The sequence below is a fragment of the Protopterus annectens genome, chromosome 5.part0, assembly GCF_019279795.1.
Source record: "Protopterus annectens isolate FY-2018-M chromosome 5.part0, PAN1.0, whole genome shotgun sequence".
Classification (NCBI taxonomy): domain Eukaryota; kingdom Metazoa; phylum Chordata; order Ceratodontiformes; family Protopteridae; genus Protopterus; species Protopterus annectens.
The window spans coordinates 1,708,084,891-1,708,109,251 of record NC_056735.1 but is presented as its reverse complement, the minus strand read 5'-3'; the positions used below and the strand labels follow the sequence as shown (position 1 = coordinate 1,708,109,251).

The following is a 24,361-nucleotide window of genomic DNA, read 5'->3' as shown; positions in this document are numbered from 1 at the left end:
GCAAATGTTGGAGGTGTGATGAGGAAGACAGAGGTAACTGGGAATATATGTTTTGGGAGTGTAATGAGCTGGCATATTTTAAAAATTCTTTATAGAGCACTGTGTCAGAAATATTGGGTTAGCAAATGGCTGTAACTACGAAAATGATTCTTTTGAGCTGGGGTACAGAATTTGAATGCCTAGCTTTACTAAGGCCTTATTAAACTTAATTCTGTTGGTTGGCAAAAAACTATTACTGGAAAATGGAAATCAAAGTCTAAACCAACTGTATTTGAAGTACTGTATGTTATAAACAAGAAAACAGAACTGAAGAGGGATCTTTAGAAAAGGGAAGGAGCAAGTATACAGAATAAATGGAAACTGCGGGAATAATACATGCAGAATAATGCTCAGGAGGAAGAGAAGTGAGGTTTAAGGGAAGGCAAGAATTCATAATGTATGTAATGCTAGACTGATAGTTATAAAGCAAGAAAATATATGTGATGTATAATATATATAAATTGAAAAAAATACTATGATTTGTTTTCTTTCTGTTACTGTACGTTTGCCTGTGTCTTGTGTAATAATTTAATAAAGGTGTTTAAAAAAATTGCACCTTCATACGTACACCCATTATCACCGTGAAATGATATAAACTCACCAGAAACTAAACACTGCTCCATATTTAAACTCAAATATTTATACAGAAACTCCCAGATGGGTGGAAAAAGAATGAATACCTGCTTCACAACTCTAACAGAAACTTTTAAGAGAAAATGAATGGATAATTAACTGGCCTGGTTTTGGAAAGTCTTCCTTAGAATAACCTAAATAAAGACATTATAGTCTCACCATAACATTCCATTTGTGTTGTTGATTTTCATTCATTCATGATGGATGGGTCTCGGTTCCATCCTTGGAACCGACTCGGCTGATATAACAAGCTTGTGCCAGCCAAAACACTCTTGAGCTAAGATTACCCATAGTGCCCCTCTCCTCATCTCCTCAGATTGAGTTTGCCCATAAGGAAAGAAAGTGGGAGGCCTTGTCTAAGCAAAAACCCTACTCTGAAACCAGGACCAAGTCTGAACCTCCAGGAGTCTTTCGGAGGGGGTAGGACATTGGGATGTCATGAATGAATGGAGGTCAACAACACAGATGGAATGTTATGATAAGAACATAACTTCTTTATCTGATGTTAATCTTCATTCATTCATGACAGATGGGACAGAGTCCCTAACTACTTTATGTCCTGTGAGGCCCTATGGAAGGATATTCCTGAACACCACTGAACCAAAGGATGCTCTCCCCCTGGAGACCAAGCCCAATTTGTAATGAGTGATAAAGGTATGAGGAGAAGCCCAAGTGGCTGCTGCACAAATGTCATCCATAGAAGCTCTAGAATGAAAAGCCACTGAAGTAGCAACTGATCTGGTTGAATGTGCCTTTATTTTCGTAGTAAAATGTATTTGATTCTGTTGATAAACAAAAGAGATACAGTCTCTCAGCCATTTTGCCAAGGTGACTTTAGAAACTGATCTTCCCAACTTGGGTCCTGAGAAGGACAGGAATAACTGGTCCAATTTTCTGAAAGATTTAGTCCTATCCAAATAGAAGCGTAATTGTCTATGTACATCCATTTAATGCAAACAATATTCTCCTTTATTTGAAAAATTTGGGAAGAAAACTGGAAAGTAAATGGATTGATTAATATTCAACTCTGAGACAACCTTGGGTAGAAAGAATAGGTTAGCCTGAAGTAATACTCTCTCTTTGTGAAAAACAATGTAAGGGCGTTTTACAAACAAAGCCTGTAATTCTGATATTCTTTTTGCTGAGGTAATGGCTAACAAGAGTAAAGACTTCCAAGACAATAATTTTATGTTGCAATTGGCTGCAGGCTGAAAGGGATGATGAGTCAAAGATTGTAGGACCAGCGTTAGATTCCAAGGTTCAGTGGGCTGTTTGAAAGGTGAAGATTGTAGGACCAGTGTGAGATTCCAAGGTTCAATGGGCTCTTTGAAAGGCAGTCTTATATGCAAAACTCCTTTCAAGAAGGTTTTACAGAGGTGATGAGATACCAAAGAGGAATCCTCGAAACCAATGTGAAAATTTGAGATAACTGCTAACAGGACCCGGATAGTAGAAGCTGAAGCTCCTGAAGGGAGTAAGGTTGATAAATACTTTAAAACTGAACTGATCAGAGCTGAGAAGGGATCTATCCCCCCCCCACCCCGAGACCAAAACACAAATCTGTTCCATTTACTATGATAAATCTTCCTGGTGGATGGTTTATGGAAAGCCAAAAGTATTTTTCAAACATGGGAAGAAAGGTTGTTTTGTCTGGCAATTACTGGAAGTGGAGGAACCAAAATGTCAGCTTGAGGCTCTATAGTTTTGGATGGATCAAACCCTATGGGTGTGACAGAAGTCCTGGAGTTGGATCCAGAATCCATGGGCGGTGAACCAGGTGAAGCCAAAGGAAAGGAAACTAGACTTGCTGGGGCCAATAGGATGCAATGAGGATTACTTTGCTTCTCAACCGAAGAGCCTTCTTTAGAAACAGTGGTATCAGAGAAAAGGGAGGAAAGGCATACAGTAGTCCTGGTGGCCAGTCATGTACAAGAGCATCCCTCTGAGGGGGCATCAGGACAAAGTAGCTGCTGCATTTGTGGTTGGTGGGGGATGTGAATAGGTCGTATCAAGGCTGGCTCCAGTGACGGAAAATCTCCATCACTAGCACTGGATTGAGGGAACACTCGTGAGGCAGGAGAATACATCTGCTCAGTTTGTCTGCAATCGTGTTGGAATTCCCGGGAATGCGTGTTACTTCTAGGAAGCAGTTGGAGACTATCACCCACTGCCAAATTCTCATGGCTTCCCGACACAATGGGTAGGATCTGGTTCCCCATTGTCTGATATACCAGATGACTGGCATATTGTCTGACTGGATAGCAACTGTCCCCAATGGGAGGGGAGAGTGGAATGCTTGCAACGCCAGAAGCACTGTCCTCAGCTCTAGGACACAGATATGCAAATTAGCCTCCATGGGGGACCAAGTGCCCTGGACTGTCTTTCCCTGAAAATGCCCCCTCCCCCACCTCATCAGTGATGTGTCCTTGGTCACATGGCCTTGGGCTGAGGGGGTGAGAAGGGACAACTCCATAACTCCATTTCTGGCTTCACCCACCAATTGAGATCCTGCTTGCAGCAGTTCATTATGTGGATTGGATGAGACATAGGATGTGTCAGTAGGGACCACTGTGACCCTAGGAGCCACTGTAGCAATCTCATGTGTAGTCTTGCTAGAGGAACTATAGTAATCATTGCTGCCATTAATCGTAGCAGTTGAAGGACTAAACGAGCTGGGGCCTGGGACTTTGGCCTGACAGAGTATCACTCTGAGCTGAGATCTTAGTCTCTGAAGCCTGTGAAGCAGAAGGGTGACCATGCAAGACCTTGTGTCGAATGTTGTTCCTATGAACTCTAGGCTTTGAGCAGGTACTAGTTTTGACTTCTTTTTGTTTACTGAGATCCCTAAGGAGCTTGCTAGCTATAGAGTGTAGTGCAAGGCATGAAGCAGTAGATGGTTGGTGGGGACAGTAAGGAGCCAATTGTCTAGATATAGAAACACTCGGAATCCCTGCAGTCTCAGGTGAGCTGTTACCACTGCCATACATTTGGCGAACACTCTGGGGGCTGTGGAGAGACCAAATGGCAGTGCTCAAAATTGGTAGTTATTGGCTTCCAGCCAGAAGCGGAGATAATTCCTGGAGTGTTTGTCCATTTTTATATGGTAATACACGTCCTGCAGATCTATCAAGCACATCCAGTCATCTTTCTCCAGAAACGGGAGAATAGATTGAACCGTGACTATCTGGAATTTGGTTTGTCTGACAAACGTGTTTAGGATGCTGAGGTCCAAAATTGGCCTCCAGTCCCCTGTCTTTTCTGGTAATTATTGTCTGCACCCAGGAATCTGTCGTTATGGAATGCCAGGCTAAATGGTGCAGAGAGAATTGTCCCCCGACTGCTTCCAGAGGCAAGCAATTGGGCTGCTCTTCAGGAGCGCTGGTAGGGCTGCACAGAAAAAGAATCTATGGACCCCTGGTTATGTGGACCCCCTCTGCCTCAGGGGGGTGTCTTCCAGATGAGATCCCAACTTGCCAGGTATGTCACAGAAAGGCCCTTGGGATTTCATGAACCACATCTTTCCACTTCTTTGATTTCTAGAGTAGGAACGTTGGGGAATAGAAAAACATACGCCCACAGCAGATAGAGTCTTGCCATCCTTCTCACACCTGGCTAGTGTGTCTTTAACCTTTGGACCGAAAAGAGAGGAGGCATCAACAGGAGCATTGACGAACGAAGACATGAAAGGGTGCGCAAAGTCGCACAAGTGCATCAAGGCATGACGTCTCATGACAACACCTGCACCCGCTGCTCTGGCCGCTCCTTCAGTTGTATGAAAAATCAACCGCATGGATGAGTTAGATATGGATTCCAGGGTGGCAAGCTGTGAGACAACTTTCTTGCATACTTCATCAGACACAGCTCCTGCCAAAGTTCCTGAGAGTTCCGTGATCAGGTCTCTCTGGAGACAGGTAAAATGTGCCATGTAGTTCAAGGAACATATGGCAAAGGTTGATGAGGCATAAACCTGCTTCCCTAACCTGTCCATCATCTGAGACTCCCTGTTTGGAGGATGGACAGCAGGATTATTCTCTGCGAATTCTTTCCTTGTGGTCACTGTCACCATCATAACGTCTACTGCCAAACCTTTGGACCAATGTGGGTGATCATCTGGAGGGGAGAGTACTTTGTCCGGTCTCCAGGGATTGGCTCAATGGTGTCAGATGTCTTCCAAGAGCTCTGCATGATGAGCGTGACTAACTCATCTGCAGGCGGGGTCACCCAGGAAGTACAGGGCTAAGCAGGGAAAGCCTGCAAGAATACAGATTCCTCAGACTAAGGGTTGGTGGGCTTCCAGTCACCCCTCTGTTTCAGTCTCTTCAGTATGTCTCCAAAGGAGACATCTTCAGGGAGTGACTGTGGAGACCATTATCCTCATCGTAATCCATATCTTCAGTGAGAGATTCCTCAGGGGAATCAACGTGCTTCCTCTTGCACAATCTCTTATGGGGTGGCTCTTCAGGGGGGACATCTGAAGAGGACTCCAAAGAGAGGCTGCCTTGTGGTAGGGTATCTTGCTGCTCCAGTGCTTGATGGCCCAGAATAGTGGACTGTGTCAGCTGCAAACCAGAAGGCATGTATAAGTGGCACTCCAGCACCAAAAGGGCCAACTGTGAACCTACTGAGGTGAGTGCCCTCTCCAGAACCTGGAAGGCAGGCCTGCCCGAAGAGGGATGGAAGCCCAGAACTGAGGAAAAACAACCTGAGAACTGGAATCACACCCTGCTCTGATGAGCCCTCCTCCAGAGAAGGAGTCGCTAGAGGACTCGGCACTGCCAGAACAATTGTAACCATAGATGTCACTGTAGAAAAACATCGGTGCTGACAGACCAGTCACAGTCTCGTGGGTGAGATGGGCCCAACTGAGCCCAGGACCACGGGGTAGGCTCCAGAACCATGGCAAGATCCACCAGTGAAACTGAAGAAGCTGGCACCGGGATAGGCATCAGTATCGAGGGCTCCAAACCTGTGGTGAGTTTGAAGAAGGAATATATGTTGGAGTCTGTGGAGAAAAGTCCTCGACTCCAGGTGGGAGGGAGGTTTTATATGGAGTTGGATGCCTCTGGCCGCTAGGAGCTGATCCACAAGTCTCACTACGTTGTGCTCTGAAAGGCTGCTTGTGGAACGGGTTGACATCCCCGATGGAGATTCATGCCGATCAAGAAATGGACTTAGCTGCTGTCCAACAAAGGGGTCAACTGACAGAGAATATCTGGCCCTGGCTAGTGTCTTGACCTTCAGCACCATGGCTGAAAGGCTGGAAGGTTGTAATGGGGGGGGGGGGGCTGGTTTTAATGGCGAGACTAATTTTGGTGCAGAGAGGGTATGTGGTACCATGGAAGGGGTCGATATCATTGGAGAAGTAGTCATTGTCATTTCCGTGGTCAAGGACAGCACTGTGGATGGAGTTTTAGACTCCAGTGCTGACACAGGCATTGAAGTTAGTTTTGCCATTTTTGGTTTCAGTTCTGTATGAACATAGGCCTTAGTGTTTTTTTATTCCAGAGGATGAGGAGATGATGGTACTGACTAGCGCCTCATCTTTGACTCTTTTTTAGCAGGGGGTTGAGACCTCTGCTTCAGATAAAGGCTCCAAGAAAGGGATTTTTAAAAGACCCTTCAGAATTAGTTTATTCTTGTACTCGGCTAAGATGCGGGTACTGAAGCCCTTACAGAGCTTGCTCGGGGGTTGAACTTTTAAGAGTGGTACCCCCAGGAAATAGACACAGGAGAGATGGCCATCAGAGTTTGGCATCTTCCTGCCACATTTATCACATTTTTTAAAACTAGTAGTGCCCTTTTGGTCTGCCATTATACTAATATCCAGACAACAGCAAACCAACAGCAATGAAAAAAACAGCAATTCAACAGTAGCAAAGATATACTGTCATGATAGCCCCCACATACACACACACACGCGCAGAAAGAAAGGATTTTATATATATATATATATATATATATATATATATATGTATATTACCAACAATGGTAAAAGAGAGAAATACCCAAAAGGGTAATGGGAAGGACAAGAATACCAAAGACGGTATAAATATATATATATATATATATATATATATATATATATATATATATATATATATATATAGTTATATCTATCTATCTATCTATCTATATATATAAATTACCAAAGGGTAAGGGAAAGGGAAGGGCGAATACAATGATGGTATTAAGAAATACCACTAAAGGTAAAAGGGAAGGAAATTTTCACTTGCACAAGAAGTAAAGTATTACAAAGTATAAATGACTAAGAATAAAGGAGTTATAAGCGATTAGAAAAGCAAAAGGTCAATATTTAGTGAAAAAATTAAACACTTAGCTTGAGAGCTGGCCTGACACGTCTTGAAACTCTATGCGGCAAACGAGATCTGAGGAGATGAGGAGAGGGGCACTATGGGTGATCTTAGTTCGAGAGTTTTTGGCTGGCGCGAGCTTGTTATACTGGCTTATTCGGTTGCAAGGACAGAACCGAGACCCATCTGTCATGAATGAAGATTAACAACATCACATTGCAAAATTTCACTTTACATAATTTTGATAGTAGATAATGGTTGGGGTTCATAGAAAGATTTAAAGCACGACTCACAGTGCTCAGATAGGGCAAGCTGTGATGCTGTGAATTTATGACATTCGTTATCATTCACAACCTGCATGTTGCTTAATCAAATTAAAAATTACTCTACATGACTATGAATTACTCAAATGAGCAGCTGAAAAGTACAGTTGTGTAAGATGAACTTAACTGTAACAGTAAATATTCAAATGATCATTGCAGCAGTAACCTCAGCTATATGAGTTATATCCTGCCAAGGATATAATAGCCAGCCAGCTTCCAAAGCTTCAGGCACCTTCCATGCATCCAAGATGTCAAGCAGCTGAAGTTGAACTAACTAAAAGATAAGTCTGAGTGTGAATCCCTTCCGAGGTTTCCTGCCATCCAAGACAAGGAGGCTGAGCCCTGAAAGGGCACTGCTAGGAACAATATAAAATAATGTCCACACCCCGACACACACACACCCCGACACACACACACACACCCCGACACACACACACACACACACACACACACACACACACACACACACACACACACACACACACACACACACACACACACACACACACCAAAATTCCAAATAGATGAACCAAGGCCCTGGTAGAAATGGCTGAATTGCTATAGTGAGTATAACAAAAGGTAATATCCTTAGACAATCATTTGGAAATAGTCTGTTTTGACATAGGTAGTCCCTTCTTCTTACCTTCAAAAGAAACTAACAATTGATCTGATGATCTGAAAGATTTAGTTCTGTCAAGATAGCACCCAAGTTGTCTGTGAATATCCAATGTATGGAGTATCCATTCTCCCTCATTTTTAGGTTCAGGAAAAAAAACTGGAGATGGATAGTCTGGCTTAAAGTAAACTCGGATGACACTTTAGGTATGAAAGAAGGATTAGTTCTCAAAGAAACCCTGTCTCTGTGAAAAATGAGATAGGGAAGTTTCACCATAAAAGCTTGCAACTCACATACCCCTCTTGCAGAGGCCAGAGCAATAAGTAAACAGGTGCCTAAAAGAAATGAAGACCCTATCATCCAGGCAGTCAACTGAAGATGAATGATGGAGGGGAGTATCAAACACTCCTGTGCTTGTGTGAGTAGAACCAGTCTGTGAGGAAGCCTTTGGTAATTACCCCAGCCATGAGACAAATGGTTGTATGGGCCAGAAGGGAGTCACCATAATCTTCTCCAGAAGTACCTGGATATTAGTGGAAAGGGTGGAAAAACATAGAGGAACATTCCCATCCAAGGAAAAGAAAAGGCATCTGCCTTCCAGACCTTCTTGCATGGAATCCTGGAATAGAATATTTCCAATTCAGTGTTCAGAGATAAGGCAAAGAGTTCTACTTGAGGAACTCCCCTCAGACGGATCAAATCTTGGAAGACCCCCTGAACTAGCTTCCATTCCTGAGGGTCTGCCCTGGTCCTGCACAGCTGGTCTATCACACAGTTTTGCTCTGATGGCATGTAGGATGCCTTTAGTCTGCGACTGTGCTGTGAAGCTATATCCCAAACTAACCTGGCTAGTCTGCAAAGGGGCTATGACCTGTTTCTCTGTTGCTTGTTAATTTACCACATGTTGCACTGGCTGTAACCACCTGAAGAGGTCCTGGGGACCAAATATGGTTCAGAGAGTTGGGTGCCTTGATCAGGGTAAGCATTTCCTTGATATCTATGTGCTTGTTTCTGTCCTTGCTGTCCCACACCTCCTGCAGTTTTATTCTACTTGAAACTGCTCCTCAAGAAATGTCTAAGGCATCTGTGGCTACTGACTGCTTCGGAGTAGAGAGGGAGATGGGGAGACCTGGACTTAAGGATATCTGTTGTCTTCATCAAATTATTTCTCTTCTGACAAACCTCAACACTGGGATTTGAAAAGATAAGGGGTGTTGGTGGTGGGACCAAAGAGAGTTCAGATACTACTATATCTTTCTCATGTGTAGTCTTGCCAGGGGTATAATAAGAATCATAGATTCCATGACACCCAAAATCCTGAGGTATTCCCTCATGGTGACTGAAGTCTGAGTGGGAAACCTTAGAAATAGATCTAGATATAGATATTTTTCTTCTCATGGAAGAATTTTTTTTGAACTGCATTCCAGGAACACAATTCTGTATGAATAAGTCAAGAAAGACTTTTGAATGTTCTCTTGATCTCTCACCCAAGAGAGATACTCCTGACATTTTGAAAAAGACTCTGCAAAGATAAGCAAGTCTTCTATGTGTGTATACCTTGTTGCGTGCAATGAGCTACAGTATAACTGGAACTAGACACTTTATGAACATTCTTGGTGCAGTGGATAGTCCAAACGGTAAGGGAGATAACTGATAATGTGATCCAGACACACAAAACTTTAAGAAACATCAGAAGTCTGGATCCTTTCATCACACTGTCTCATCACCTCTACATCAGAGGGTCAAATACTAGGAGAATTTAAAATCTCATTTTTAACATCATCTGGGAGTTTCTGACAATGCAGATATGCAAACCTCCTCAAAAAAGTAAGTGGCCATAGCCCTGGAAGAAGCATCAGCAGAGACATATACACACACTGTAAATAATGAGTAGTGTCTGTGCAACAGACGAAACTAAGTTATTTAATACAGATATTTCCTCAAGAACAGACTGCAGATACAATATCCCTCATACTTACACAATTAGTCAGAACAAACTATAACATATGAGCCTGACAATTCAAAATTCTAAAAATCAAAGTTGCAGAAGTATACACTTTTTCCCATAATTATAATTTTCCCATCCTTATCAGAAAGAGCAGGATTGGAATTCACTAGGTACTTAGCAGCAGTGGGATCAACTAGAGCTATAGCTTCTGGGTCAGGTTTTGGAATAGTGTCGAAACATTTAACAGACTGAGGAACTTTAAATATTCTACCTGCCTTTTTAGAGGCAGATGGCTGACTATCAGGAAAACTACATGCAGTAATACACAGATCTTCTAAAGTAGACAGAACAGGTGGAATGGGTGCAGGATCTGGAAAATCTTTCTGTAGCAACTCATAGTATTTTCTGAGGGACTAAGAAAACTCAGTGTTCTCCCACTGAAAACACTGGCACCTTCTAGCAATAGTCTCAGAGAAAGAGAAACCTTCAGCAGGTAGAATCAGAAACTGATCTCTCTTCTAAGTCTGAATCAGAAATCTGAGGAAAATACCCTGTATCTACCGTTGCATCTTCGTGTAAAGATTCAGAATCTTAAATCTCATCAGGAAAGGAGGTATCTTTCTTTCTTTCACCAGAAACTACTTTACAAGACGGATCAATAGCCTGGATTAAACCCTGAGCCAGTCCCTGTAAACTATTCCTATTCAAAGAAATTTGAGGAGGAGTAGATATATGCTTTGCTTTGTCTTTTATTTTGACAGGAAAAATAGGGCCAACCAAGTAACTAATGGCAACAGCATCTTCCCCAGGGATGGGTGCAACATTCTGATACAACAGGGAAACCTTTCCTGTTCCCTCTGCCAGGACAGACAACAGTGTCTCTCCCTCATCCAGTGAGGGGACTCCAACAGCTACAGAGAACGTGACTAACTCCTGGTCCACAGTGGCTTTAGATGTGACACCACAAGGATCTGGAGTAAAAGATGAGTGGTCGGAGGTACAATAAATGGCCACAGCAGAGTCACCCACCTGCAACTGAGGCAAACTGCTAGCCTGCTGTGGTGACAAAGACTGTTTGCTTAATTTCTTTCTTTTTGTGGCTAGAAGAAGGACTGACCATGGGTCTGGTAGTCTGTTCCATAGTCAATCAAGCCAAAAACACTGCCTCTTTCCCAGGGAAAACAAGCAGCAAATGCTGCTTAACACTACCAGTCTACAAAAGATACTTTTTTTGCCAGAAAAACACAGTTAAAAGCTCTTTAAAACACTATGCCATCCCAACAAACATAAAATAATCACAATTTCTCCACAGGAAAAAAATGTTTTCAGTTAGTTTGCACCACTTAAAACACTGACAGGAAAAACAAGCACCCAATTTAAAAGTACACTACAATCTTGTGACAGTCCATTAAAACATAACACTTATGTTTAAAATATATTTCCTGAATAAAAAAAATGATAAAACAGCAACACAACTAAGAAAATAGAAGTCCAAAATGGAACTTATCTGCCCAGGAAAGGAACAGCACAAAGCAATCACTGATCTTTGAAAGCCACAGAGTAGCATATTCTTTAGCATCAGTAAACCTCTAAAGGGCTTCACACCCAGACTTGCCTTTTAGTCAGCTCAGCTCAATCTGTCTGACAGTTTGGGCATGTAGAAGGTGCCCTGAAATTTTGGAAGTTGGCCAGCTAAGGCTACTGCAGCAGTGATTAAAATGATGAACATTTACAGATTTTATGAGATACCGACCAAATATAGGAGGCAAAAATCTGGACATTCTGTGAAAATCTACAGACAAAGTTTCAACCAGGTTGAAGGAACGAAAGGTCCGAGGTCCAAAAAAAGTAGCAAACCAAGAAAAAAGAATTACATGGACCACTAAGGCTAAAATGCATATATTATTTATTAATATGTTAGCACTTTCAGGATAACCCCTTCCTCAGACGTACAACATAACAGACAGCAGAAAACATTTTTAAACTCACATAATCCAATCAGCATTAAAAAAACAATATGTATACGGAAATAGATTCTTTTAGATGTGAAAGTAGAATGTTCTGTTGATGATATATTCAATACTAAGATTTTTAGGAAAACCTGTTGGAAAAATGGCATACTAGCCTAGGACAGCATGCATCCAGGTTTTGTCTTTAGGAACATCATGAAAGGACAAGTGCTTAGGTTATCTAGATTATGTACAGATGAAGGGACTTTAAAGGATGAAATGGAGCACTTTGTTAATAATATGATACTTAGGGGTTATAAATGAGTGGACGTAGAAAGGGAGATCAGTGTGGTATTGGGGGTCCAGGGAAGGTGCATCAGCACCCTGGTTTTCTACAAAGGGTATATCTAATAGATTGCAACTTTCTTCCCCCTCCCATGAGATGAATACAGGGGTCAGTAACTGTTGATAGGACTAACAGGAAGAAAGTTAATAGGAATGGGAATAGGTTTAACTTATATCTTACATATAGTAGTGATATAGGGCAGATATGTGATGTCATATGGAATAATTGGGGTATTTTACAGTCTGATGACTCATTGAGAAACTTGGTAGGAGAGTCACCTAATTTTGTGTTTAAAAGGAACAAGAATTTGAAACATATCCTCTGTGACAACTTTAATACAAAGACCAAGTCTTCTATTAAGATAGGTACGAGACCATGTACACGGTGTAAGGTATCTGATTATATTAGTAAGAGTGTTGAATTTAGACACCACCTTACGAATAAGATCTATAAAACTATAGTTTCTGCTACTTGGAATACAAAGAATATTGTTTATTTAGCTAGATCGTTTCTCCCATGCATCCCTGCTCTTGCATTCAAACTCTATCTATAATTTCCTTTCCTTCCCTACTTTACTAACATTCACAGTTGCACTAATATATCTTTTTCTTATGTATAGTGCCCAATGCACCTCGTTCTTGTTTGGAAATTGTTAAAGTGTTATGCTATTAGAACAGAGTGTGTTTTTGTGTGTATTAGTTTAGATCTGTTCTGCTGTGTTTTTGTGTGTAATGTATTATCATGGAGCTTTTCTCCCCGGGCCTCCACTGAAAACGGGCTTTCGGGCCCAGTGGACTTCCCCGGTTATCAAACTGGAAATAAATAAATAAATAAAATAAATAGATGCATGAGCTGTCATTCGTTTTATGTAGGAAAGACGAATTGTATGTTTAAGGACAGAATTTTGAGACATCTATCTGCTATACACTTGGGTGACATACATAAAGTCCTTTCACAACATGTTAGTGAACATCAGGATCACTATTTTCAGTTTATGGCTTTACAACATATTAAGAATAATGTTAGGGAAGATGACATAGTAAACTACACAGAATACTGTGAGACTAGATGGATTTTGGAATTGGGGGCAAGCAGATATCCAGGGCTGAATGGTGTAGTGCCTTTGAAGCCTGTTTTAAAAAGGCAGATACCTTGTGTTTAATTAACTGTTCAATTAATTGATTAACTGTTTAATTGTTTTTTAATGCTGATTGGATTATGTGAGTTTAAAAATGTTTTCTGCTTTCTGTTATATTGTACTTCTGAGGAAGGGGTTATCCTGAAAGCACTAACGTATTAATAAATAATATATGGTTTTTAGCCTTGGTGGTCTGTGGAATTCCTTTTTCTTGATTCTGTGAAAATCTGGACAGCTGAATGGCATGGCAAGGTGAGTGCAAACATAAGATATATTTTTCAAACTGTCCTTCTGACAGAACTCGCCAAGTGCTTTACAGCTTTGAAAGCCATCAAAACAATTAGCACTTTTTTTCTGTAAAAAGTAGATAGAATTATGATCGTGTCTCCGATTATAACCCTTTATTATGTTTTCGTCACATGAATACCAAGATTCACCTCTTGAGCGTTGCTCTCAAGGTGAATTTCTTGGCATCTATGTCTCGAACACATAATAAGCAGGTCATGATTGGTGACCCACTCATAATCCTCTATATAAAACATGTTACATCAATGGAAAAATACCCAGTGGATCACTAAAACATAAGGGAAAACAAAACACCTAGCACTAAACACTGAACTGTTGTCACTGAGCAAAAGGCAGTGTTGAGAACAACGCACATCCCATAGTATAGATAATGAAGCTGAACTCTGTGAGCCACTTCAACAGTGAAACAAAATAAACACAGTTTCAGGTATTTGTAAATGGCCAGTCTATATGTGTTATGTAATGCACTCTTGTAGACAAGGCTAAACCTACTCTCAACTTCTGAGACTAAAAAATGTCTTCTAATAAATATTCCAAACTGGGTTTGACATCATCATTTGAAAAGCTTGGAAAATATTTATTGCTGTGGTAAAAAAAAAAAAAGAAAACTAAGAGTTTAGTTTTTGAAACAATTTAAATTCATTATGTTTGTTGAACTGTACATTCTGGAGCAAACATTTTCAATTAGTTTAAGGAGACACATGAAGTGAGAACATCCGATTCTTACACACTGAGAAAATCTAAGATTTTATGTGGTGAGTTGCTATAACTGAGGAAATACAGTATTTACCTAATTTAACCCCTCTTAATATTGTCCTAAATACAAAGGGTTGGCACCATTTCATGAAACACCATCTTTTATACTAGCCTTGAATATTTGTCTGAATTATACAGTCCAGATGTATATGGTATAAATATGAAGCATCTGTTAAGCTACTCAACTGTCCAAAGCACAGCAGTAAGTGATCATAAAGATGTTTGTAAAGCACTTACCTCTTTCTTTGACATAGGCCTTTCTTACTTCTGGAATGAGAAAACCATAAACCAGCTCTGCTACAATCTCTTCAGACTGAAGATGAGTTCGACTAAGAGGAAATATTTTAATTTATTATTTTGTGTTATAACAAAATAAAAAAATGTGCTTTTTCAATGTATGCTAAAACAGCTGTAGTAAATCACTGCAGTAAAATAAGAAGCGTGGGACGGCTAATTAGCAATGTTGTCTTGAAGGGTTTAAAGCTTTTTAATGCATAACGGAGCACCCATTCTAACTTTGTTCTGATTACTGATTCCCCTTTCTTTAGTATTCTGTATGCAAACAAAATACACACACACACATCAGTGTGCAAATACACAGGCACAGTTAAGTAAATTTAATATGAAAATCTATAAAATCAGCAACTAAAATAAGTCAATGACTTATTGTCTAATACATATTGGGGTAACAATATGACAGTGGATACTGTACCAAAGATTGAGAAAGAACACTAGCACACGCATTAAGAGCTGCAGTAAAAACAGCCTATTTCTGTTAATCAGTATTTTGTGATTTAACAATATGTTATCCACAATGAGGAAAGACCACATTATCAAATAATTTGCATGTCTCTCAATTGCGATTAAATACCATAATCACAGATCAGCACTTTCCTGCGGTAGTTAACACTGGCGGCCCATGCATTGCATTGACATACACACACACACACACATACACACACACCACATACCTCTTATTTGTCCCTAAGTTATTAAAATGTCCCCAATATCTTTTCTTATTTATTTGTTCCTGCTCTCCTAAATCATAGATCCTTACAGTCAGTTAACATTACCAGACATATTGAGGTTAGAGCTGTTAATATATTAACTTTTTAAGTGAGTCCCAGTAATTGTAATAGCTAAGTGACATTTTAAATAGTGTCTCTGGTGTTGTCTAGTGTTTCTGCAATATTTATACTAAAGCATTCTCCCCACCACTTTCCCCTATGATTCATGGACTGTTGAAAGTATTGTATTAGACCAGACATAAGAGTTTTATACTTCTTTTTATCTTAAAAAAATAAAGTAATGGATTAGTAAGACTAGTTGGTTAATGCTCTTGCTTTCTGGGTAGATAGTGCAAGGTTTGAAACCTTTCTCCACTTTTGTATTAGACATGTTTTTTGTTGTGTAAGTACACAAGATTATTTTCAGTTAGCCTGATGTTTGGAGGTGCAAAGGACTGCTATCCTCTGTTGTGAGGTGGAAAGTTGCAGGCTTTGAATCTTTTTCAGTTCCTTTACTGCATGCTTTGAAGAGTATCCCTGGTGTCTAGTGCCTCCCATGTCTTTTGTCCTGCAAAAATTTTATTTTTTCTTAAGTGGCTTTAAAGTACACTATACAGAGTATTTCTGGTATCTAGTGTCCCCTCCAAACTCATATACTAATAAGGCATGATATTTAAACTTCTCCTTGGTGGCTGGTGTCCCCCCACAGATGCCATTATGGCATGATGTTTAGCTTTATCCCTAGTGTCTAGTGTCCCCACTTCAGTGTCATGTTTATGTAATGTTAAAGCACATTGTTAAAGATGTATCCCTGGTGGCTAGTGTTCACTTTTGTTTAAGTGCACTTTCATTAAAGTTGGTTTGACTTTCTTTTTTTCAAAAAAGTGGTTTTTTTTGAAAAATAGAAGCAGACCCATAGATATGATTAACACCACTACCACCAAGACAACTAATGACCAAACCATCCCAGAAAACAACCCTACACACAACTCTAACCTAAAATTCTCCCCCATACCCATTGCCACAATAAAAAAACTTTTACTTAAGCTTAAACCCTGTACTCTAGCCCCTGACAATCTACCCCCACACTTCCTGCAGCTAGCTGCAAACTCTATAGCTTATCCCATCAGCATACTCATTAACAGATCAATTACAGAGTCCCTTGCCCCAGACATCAGGAAAAAAGCATTCATTCTCCCCTTACACAAATGCGGCACCAACACAGACATCACAACCTTTCGACCCATAGCTATTCTCTCACCTCTCACTAAAATACTGGAAAAATGCATCCATGCCCAACTCCTCAACCACCTGCTTGAAAATCAAATTCTGTCACGCACTCAGCCTGGTTTCAGACCAGGGCACAGCACCACTACAGACCTCCTTTTCTTCCTTGATACAGTTAACCGGGCACGGGATTCTGGGAAAATAATCACTTCTCTTTTCCTTGACCTCTCCAAAACTTTCGATACCATTTCCCACACTATCCTCCTCTCTAAACCATCTACCCTCCACATTTCCCCACCTACCCTACAATGGTTCAATAGCTATCTCTACAATAGGCAGCAGTCCACCAAATGGCAAAAGTCTTACTCTCTCTTCCTCAATACTTCCACAGGGGTACCCCAAAGCTCCATACTTGGTCCTGTCTTATTTAGCGTCTTTATTAACAACTTTCACACCACTCTCCCACAATGCTCAGTAATCCAGTATGCTGATGACTCTACAATAACATGCACTGCAAATTCCAGCTTGAACTCCAACAGATCACCCAGAATGCCCTCACCTCTACTGAATATTGGATGCTTAACAATCATCTTGCTCTAAATCCAAAAAAAAAAAAAAAAAAAAAAAAAAAACTAAACTAGCAATTTTTGCCTCTAAGAAAACCACTCCCCTAGATAAAAAAAAAAACTCTTCAGTATACAAGCCAAAGACAATACCACTATAGAAGTTGTCCCACACACTAAATTACTAGGCATTATTATAGATGAAAACCTAAACTTTGACCTACACATAAGCAGCAACATCAAAAAAAAACACGCCAAAAGCTCGGTATGCTGTAAAGGCACCAACACTTTCTTAGCCTCTCTACTAGACAAACCCTTGCAACTACATTTTTATTACCCTCTCTCCTTTAGGGTGCCCATCTCCTCACCAATATCTAAAATTCTACAAAATCCAAACTTGATATGTGTTACAACAGAATATCCAAATTTGCCACCAAGGCCAAATTCTCATCCCACCACTGTAACTCACTGAAACAATTAGGCTGGTTGGAACTCCCCCACCATCTCTCATTCACCCAGCTAACTACAGCACACAAAATAATCTACAGGCCCACAGACTGTTCTGCTCAACTCTATTTGCCAAATACCAACCCAGCAGGCAACTAAGATCTGAAAATCATCTACCTCTAAAAGTAGAATAGCCCACCTTAAGGACTGGTCAACTGCTCTACTCCTTCACCGTCGCCAAACTATGGAACTCACTTCCTCCTTCTATAAGAAACCCAGGCAGCACCACCACCTTCAAACAAACACCGAAAAATCATCTCAACTCTTCCTGGCTATGTACCTGCTCTATAACCTAACCTCTTCCTTTTCCTTATATTATAACTAAATTCCTATGCTTTTTACTAGTAGTGACTGATGATACTTTCTCCATGTTTATTATTTTGTTTCTTTCATCACTTGTTGATACTGACACAATAATGCTGATTAATTTATCTCCGTTTTTACCACTCTGAATTCATCTGGCAACCAACTAAATTCCTGCTTTTAGGTATATATTCTGTATATGTTACTGTAATCAAACCAACTAAATTCCTGACTTATGTATATATTCTGTGTATATTACTGTAACCACTATGTGTAACACTGTTTCTACTTCTATACCAATTAATGTTTAATTTTTTTTCTGCATCTATGTTCTTGTCGGAGCTTTTCTCCCCGGGACTCCACCGAAAATGGGCTCTTTTAAGCCCAGTGGACTTTCCCAGTAAACAAATGCAATAAATAAATTATATATATATATATATATATATATATATATATATATATATATATATATATACACATACACACACACACAAAGACACACACACACACAAAGACACACACACACAAACCTTTGCTATCGCCTAACCCTAACCCTAACTACCTCCCATACTGCAACCTCTCGGGCAGAAACACATTTATACATGCAGCCCCACATTAACGACACATACATGCACACACACCTGAACACTACCTGTCTGCTAAACTCCCTAGCACTTTCCACTACCACAATGGGTGAACATGAGTCTTTGGTTGTATTCATTAACACAAAAATCCAGCAGTGGCTGCATAAATGCTTTGCTGCAGACAGTTCTGGGGGAAAGCACATCACTAATTATAGCATATGCTTCTCCCCCCAGAATGCTTCTTTAGCATTTACCATGACTGCTTAGACAGCCCAATGTGGTACTGCACATCTTTGTGCTAAAGTACCATAGTAGGGCTGCTTCTGAATTCCAAAAGGTTACCACAAGGTCTACACCTCATGTACACCTTGCAGTATCCTTTTTGAATTCAAGCATGTGTTCTTGTCAGTCTTTCTGGTCTTAAAACGTTACCCACTGACCATGAAAATCCAGTTAAGAAAACCGCAATCTGATAGTACACTAAAACCAGGATTTATTTCTCACTCCAAAATTTCTGTGAGATTAAATTAGGCCCCAAGATTAAATCTGGTAGGAATTAATACATACTTACTCTAATCGTTACATTTATAGAACTGTATGAGTGGTACACTCTAAACCCTATTTATCATCGTCATTTAACTGTTTCTCTTCGGCATTAAAGCTTTGTCAGTTAGTTTGCTTTTTCCATGCGGGAATTTTACATTGTTTACTCTGATGTTGAAACTCAAAATCATGGTTAGAATAAAGGTACATAATAGATATGTACTTTATGTCAGAAGGTGAGCTTTCTTCTAGTGAAGTTGAATAGAATTTCACATTCACAAACTCCACTGTTAACATTTTATAACATGCATTCTCACTGACCTGATAGTGCAAAATAAAATAAAAGTAGGACATGCAGTAAACATATTATAAATGAAAAAAAGCTGAGATGTTCAGACATGTGGAGAGGCAAATTTAAGATAGCACAAACATACTTATGAGATTTAAAACACAGATACAATACAATCATTGCTTGTAGTGCAATACTTATACAATCAAGTACTGCATGGAGGTGGTAATTTTTAAAATGCTGTAAGTTTGTATGGTAATTTCCCGACTACCAGACCAGCATTCAGATTTCTGGATAGTCTGAAAAATAGGTAGGCGGCAGTCTTTTAGTTTATAGCTTGTTCCTAAATGATTCAACATTGACAGCATCAAGAATTCATATTCCTGCCTTTGCAACTCCCAACACTGTTCCAAAAATTGTATGTTTAGGTTTTTTTAGTATTAACTGACTAACAAGCTACATACATTTTACTACCTTGGTGCAATAATGGTTTTCCTTAATTACATTTACAATCAATATTCACACTTACATGCTTAATGATACTACAAGAACATATACTTTTGCAGCCTTGTTGGTACCTTCCAATACAGCTGGTTCCAGCAAATGTAACAATGTTACTGTCAGAAGAAATTAGCCACATTGATCTTATCCAGTAAATGGGTGGCCGCGGTGGTGCAGCGGTTAGCATTGTTGCCTCACAGCAAGAGGTTCTCGGCTGGGGTGCCTTCTGTGCGGAGTCTGCATGTCCTCCCTGTGGTCGCGTGGGTTTCCTCCAGGTGCTCCGGTTTCCCCCCACATCCCAAAGACATGCTGTAGGTGGATTGGACACTCTAAATTGGCCCTAGGTGTGAGTGTGTGCCTTCTGTGGAAGGTTGGGCGCCGGGCTGGTAACTCGACACTGTAAAACTCCACTGCCAATCATGAGCGGATAGGTGATCTGCTGTGGTGTCCCCTAACCGGGAAAAGCCGAAAGAAGAAGAAGATCTTATCCAGTAAATGGAGCTTTTATCCATACCAAAACATTTATCCATATCTACGGCTAAGACATGCATAACATCAAAAGTTAAAGGAAAAACTTTAGGGTTTTACTGATCAAATTTCCTTGAGGGAGTATATAGCTTACATTCCTATTTGCAAAAAGTTAATCTTGCAGTCCAATTTACCGTAGGGTGATATGAAACAGGAATTACAGCTTCATTCCATATAGTAAGGCATTTGGAACAGTCCATGGTTTGGCTAAACATTCCGCGAACAATTCCTAGTAACTTTTTACAGCCAAAACTTCTCATTTAACCACAGGATGACATGCATTTTAACCAAAGAAACACTGATGAACAGTTTTATTTTTTTTATGTAGGAATCTCTCTATGATAATTTGCCATCTGTACTTATAATCATGATGACAATCTACAAACAGTAAAGACACAGTGTTCAATTTCGTCTAACAACGTAAGAACTGTATCGCTTGGTCTTTTCATAAAACAATCCATTGATGGCAATCTTGATTAGATTTCTTCAGCTATAATTCAGCTGCTAAAAAAATTAAGTTATGTTCATACATTTTTTTGCAAGGATAACTTGTGCATCACTATGCAGATACAGTTCTGCCCGTGGTTGCCCTCTAGTGATTGTGAATGGACATCTGAGTTTATCACCTTAAACTATTACTTCTTTACTACTATTACTACATTGCTTTTAAGTGTTTTTCTCTGTTATGCGTTGTGATACACTGTATAAATGCTCGCATAGTCAGTGATGTTAGTGAGTTATATCTTCTTATACTGTATTTTAAGTCTTTTTCCCTGTTATGCGAATACACTGTACACATGCTTGCATGGTCAAAGATGTTAGTGACTACACATGTATGGCATATTTAGTCTACTCTTTAAGTCTTACAAGTGTTTTTTCCCTGTTTTGTGATAGTCTGTCTGATTCACTGCTACGCTATATAATGCTCGCATAATCAGCGATGTTACTGAGTATACATTTACTACGTATCTAGTCTTCTCTGCCTAATTTCATTGCCACCTTATGTTACCTTGCTCCTGCTTTAACTGTTTGATAGTAATATAACCGTAAGCAATACTTTTCCTACGTCTGCCGCATACATACTAATTAACGGCATGCTGTTTGATCCGAATTGTTAACATTATCGGCAAATTACCTTGTGTAGACAATAGTGTCTCGCCAGATGGATTATATGTTTTATTTTCATAACAACACGAACTGGCTTAACTGTGCTGTGGCTTGAAGTGTAGCCAAAACATCATAGCCCTAAGCTAATACTGCCTTAATCTGCCGCTCATATATTATTAGTGGCTTCCTGCTCGTGAAATACTGCAGAATATACCTGCACATTGCTCTATGTAGACTTCTGAGTCTCACCAAACTAACCACAAGTGTTACTGTTCTAAACTATATCTTGTAATGTATATACGCTAACTGCTATAGCGTTTACCACGTGCTAAACTCCTACACAAGCGATATTGTTCTAAACTATACCTTGTAATGTATATACGCTATTATTTTAGTCTGAGACTCTTTCTGTGACCTTACTACCACTATAGCGTTCACCACGTGCTAAACTCCTACTACTGTAGGGCTGTCCTATAGTTTTGATGCCCTACTACCTTAGAGTATATATTATTTAACCAAATATTGTATTATCTACTACTACTTCTGACTAATATACTTAGACTTTGCGCAGATTTACAGAGCAACTGCTCTCCGTACCTGATATATACATTTAGCTACTGTTACTGTTGCTTGATATATTCGGCTAGAATGTGTTTAGATTCACAAAGTAGCTGATCTAGGTACTATACTTGAATTAGAGCCTCTTGCTTTAGAGTGCTCTCTATTAATCATTCTGAACAGAAGACTAACCTCGCAGGCATGCTGCTTTGTTGTAATATGCACACTTGCCTGTGTAATTGTTGATGTTAGGTTTTGTATGACTTTTAAACAGTCTCAGTATTTTCTCTCCAAGGCCTGTATAGTTGCAACAGTATGATACAGTGACTTTTCCAATACCTATGCTAGGCAATTTTTCTTTGAAATAGCAATATAATTTTGTCAACTTACTCTGCAAAAGTGTTTTTCCCTTGCTATTTATTGTAGCTCTTTATCCAACCTTATAGAAATTTAGTCCACTGTTTATTTGAATTGTATTGATTAATGACTACTATGTACTATTACTGCTTGCTATTGTAGAGTGTATGAAACTTCTATTTTTGTTTTTTGTGCTGCAAACCTTACTACCTCTTTTTCTCCTTTTTCTATAGTTCTAAAACTGTGTTCTAGTCTGTCTCTGCACCAAATACCTGCCATCTCCCATTTGGACACCACTGAAAAATAGGGCAAAGTAAAGAAAACCTCTAAACAGCTTCCAAGACACACTTTGCTTTTGAAAGTTAGTGAAAGTATGTATTGACACTGGTACACATTAACTGTTGTCTAATTGCTTGAAGAGACCCTTGCTTGGAAAACCCAGCCTCTCAGACAGGTTTGCCAGCAGCCATACCCTCTCAAAAGCCTTTCTTTTCTGTCTTGCATTGCTTCAAATACTACTTCTAACTCCCTTTTCTTTCTCTCTTCTGCTTTTCCTCACTTCCACTCAGATTACTGGTCTCTTACTGGGCATCTCCCTTTTCCTCCATAGTATCAGACCTCCTGGCGTTGTCTCAAACTTAGTTTTCTTACATCATAACTCAGACCTTATTTCTAAATACCTTTAAACTTATTTACACTGTTCTCAGCTTGCCTTTCTCTGCTCCCAGCTTTCTCAGTCTTGCCTATACTCCTTCCTTACTTGCACTTGCCATTCCTACTACTTTCCCTCCTTTCTCACCCTGACCATCTTCCTATCAGCATCCAAACCTGTGGCTACACTTTCTCACTCCCAGACTTACCTGCTGAATTTTCCAGACCTTGCTGATTGTCTTCATCCACACTCTGCTCTCTTGTCTCTACCCGCTCCGTTAAGCCCTTCGGGCTCACTCCGCTCCCCTACCCTGCCCCCAAATCCCACCCGCCCCCAGTAGTCCTACACTTATACCGCCAGTGAACACACCCCCAACCAATCAGATACAATCTCTTATCCACATACTCAACCCCTCCCACCTCATACCACACCCACCTTTCTCAAACCTATCCTCCCCACTACTACTTGAAGTCATAGTACTATTTCTCTTCTCTACTTATATCTTCTTCCCTTCTCTCTCACCCCCCTAACCTTCAAAATGTGTACATTATTCCTCCCTCTTTACCTTCGAACACTTATTTGCTTATTACTCTTACCTACTCTTGTAACTACTTATCTCCTAACCTCCTACGAATACCCACTCCTCTCTACTCTTGTGTTTCCCTCTAAACACACCACTTCAACTACCTTACCTTTTACTCCAATCACCTTAAATCTGACTACCAAACCTAACTACCTAATTGCCAGATACCACAAACTTGCTCACCTCAAGCTAAGCAAACAAAAAACTAAAAAATTAATCTATAACTTACATAAACAATTCCAGCTCCATTATTTCAAACTCCTCCAATCTCTGTTGCATGGGGATATTCACCCTAACCCTGACCCACATTACACAAACACTAATAGCTTCAAAAAACATGACAAAACTTCTTCTACATCACCTATCACCTATACCAATTCTTTCACAGTAGCTCATCTTAATGTACGAAGCATCTGTAACAAAATTTCTCAACTCCATACCCTTTTAGATGTTCACCAATTTGATATCCTATGTTTATCAGAAACATGGCTAAAACCTACTACTAAGGACAATGAAATTACCCCTCCTGGGTATAATATCTTTAGACTTGACCAAAACCAAAAGGGAGGCGTAGCTATTCTCTACAAAGCACAACTTCAAATTAGTATAATAAATCTGAAACTTCCTCCAAACAATAATGCAGAAGTGATCAGCTCTAAATTACAAATCAACCCTAGTAAAGCTATT

General features: G+C 39.9%; 1 protein-coding gene across 1 annotated transcript in view; it reads right to left on the bottom strand.

The window, feature by feature from the left end:
- Nucleotides 1-24,361, bottom strand: part of CFAP91 (cilia and flagella associated protein 91) — a 1,839,442-nt gene that overhangs the window by 407,667 nt on the left and 1,407,414 nt on the right. The window contains exon 16 of the mRNA XM_044071500.1: nt 14,603-14,694. Coding sequence (XP_043927435.1) covers nt 14,603-14,694 — 92 coding nt within the window. The remainder of the gene's footprint in view (nt 1-14,602; nt 14,695-24,361) is intronic.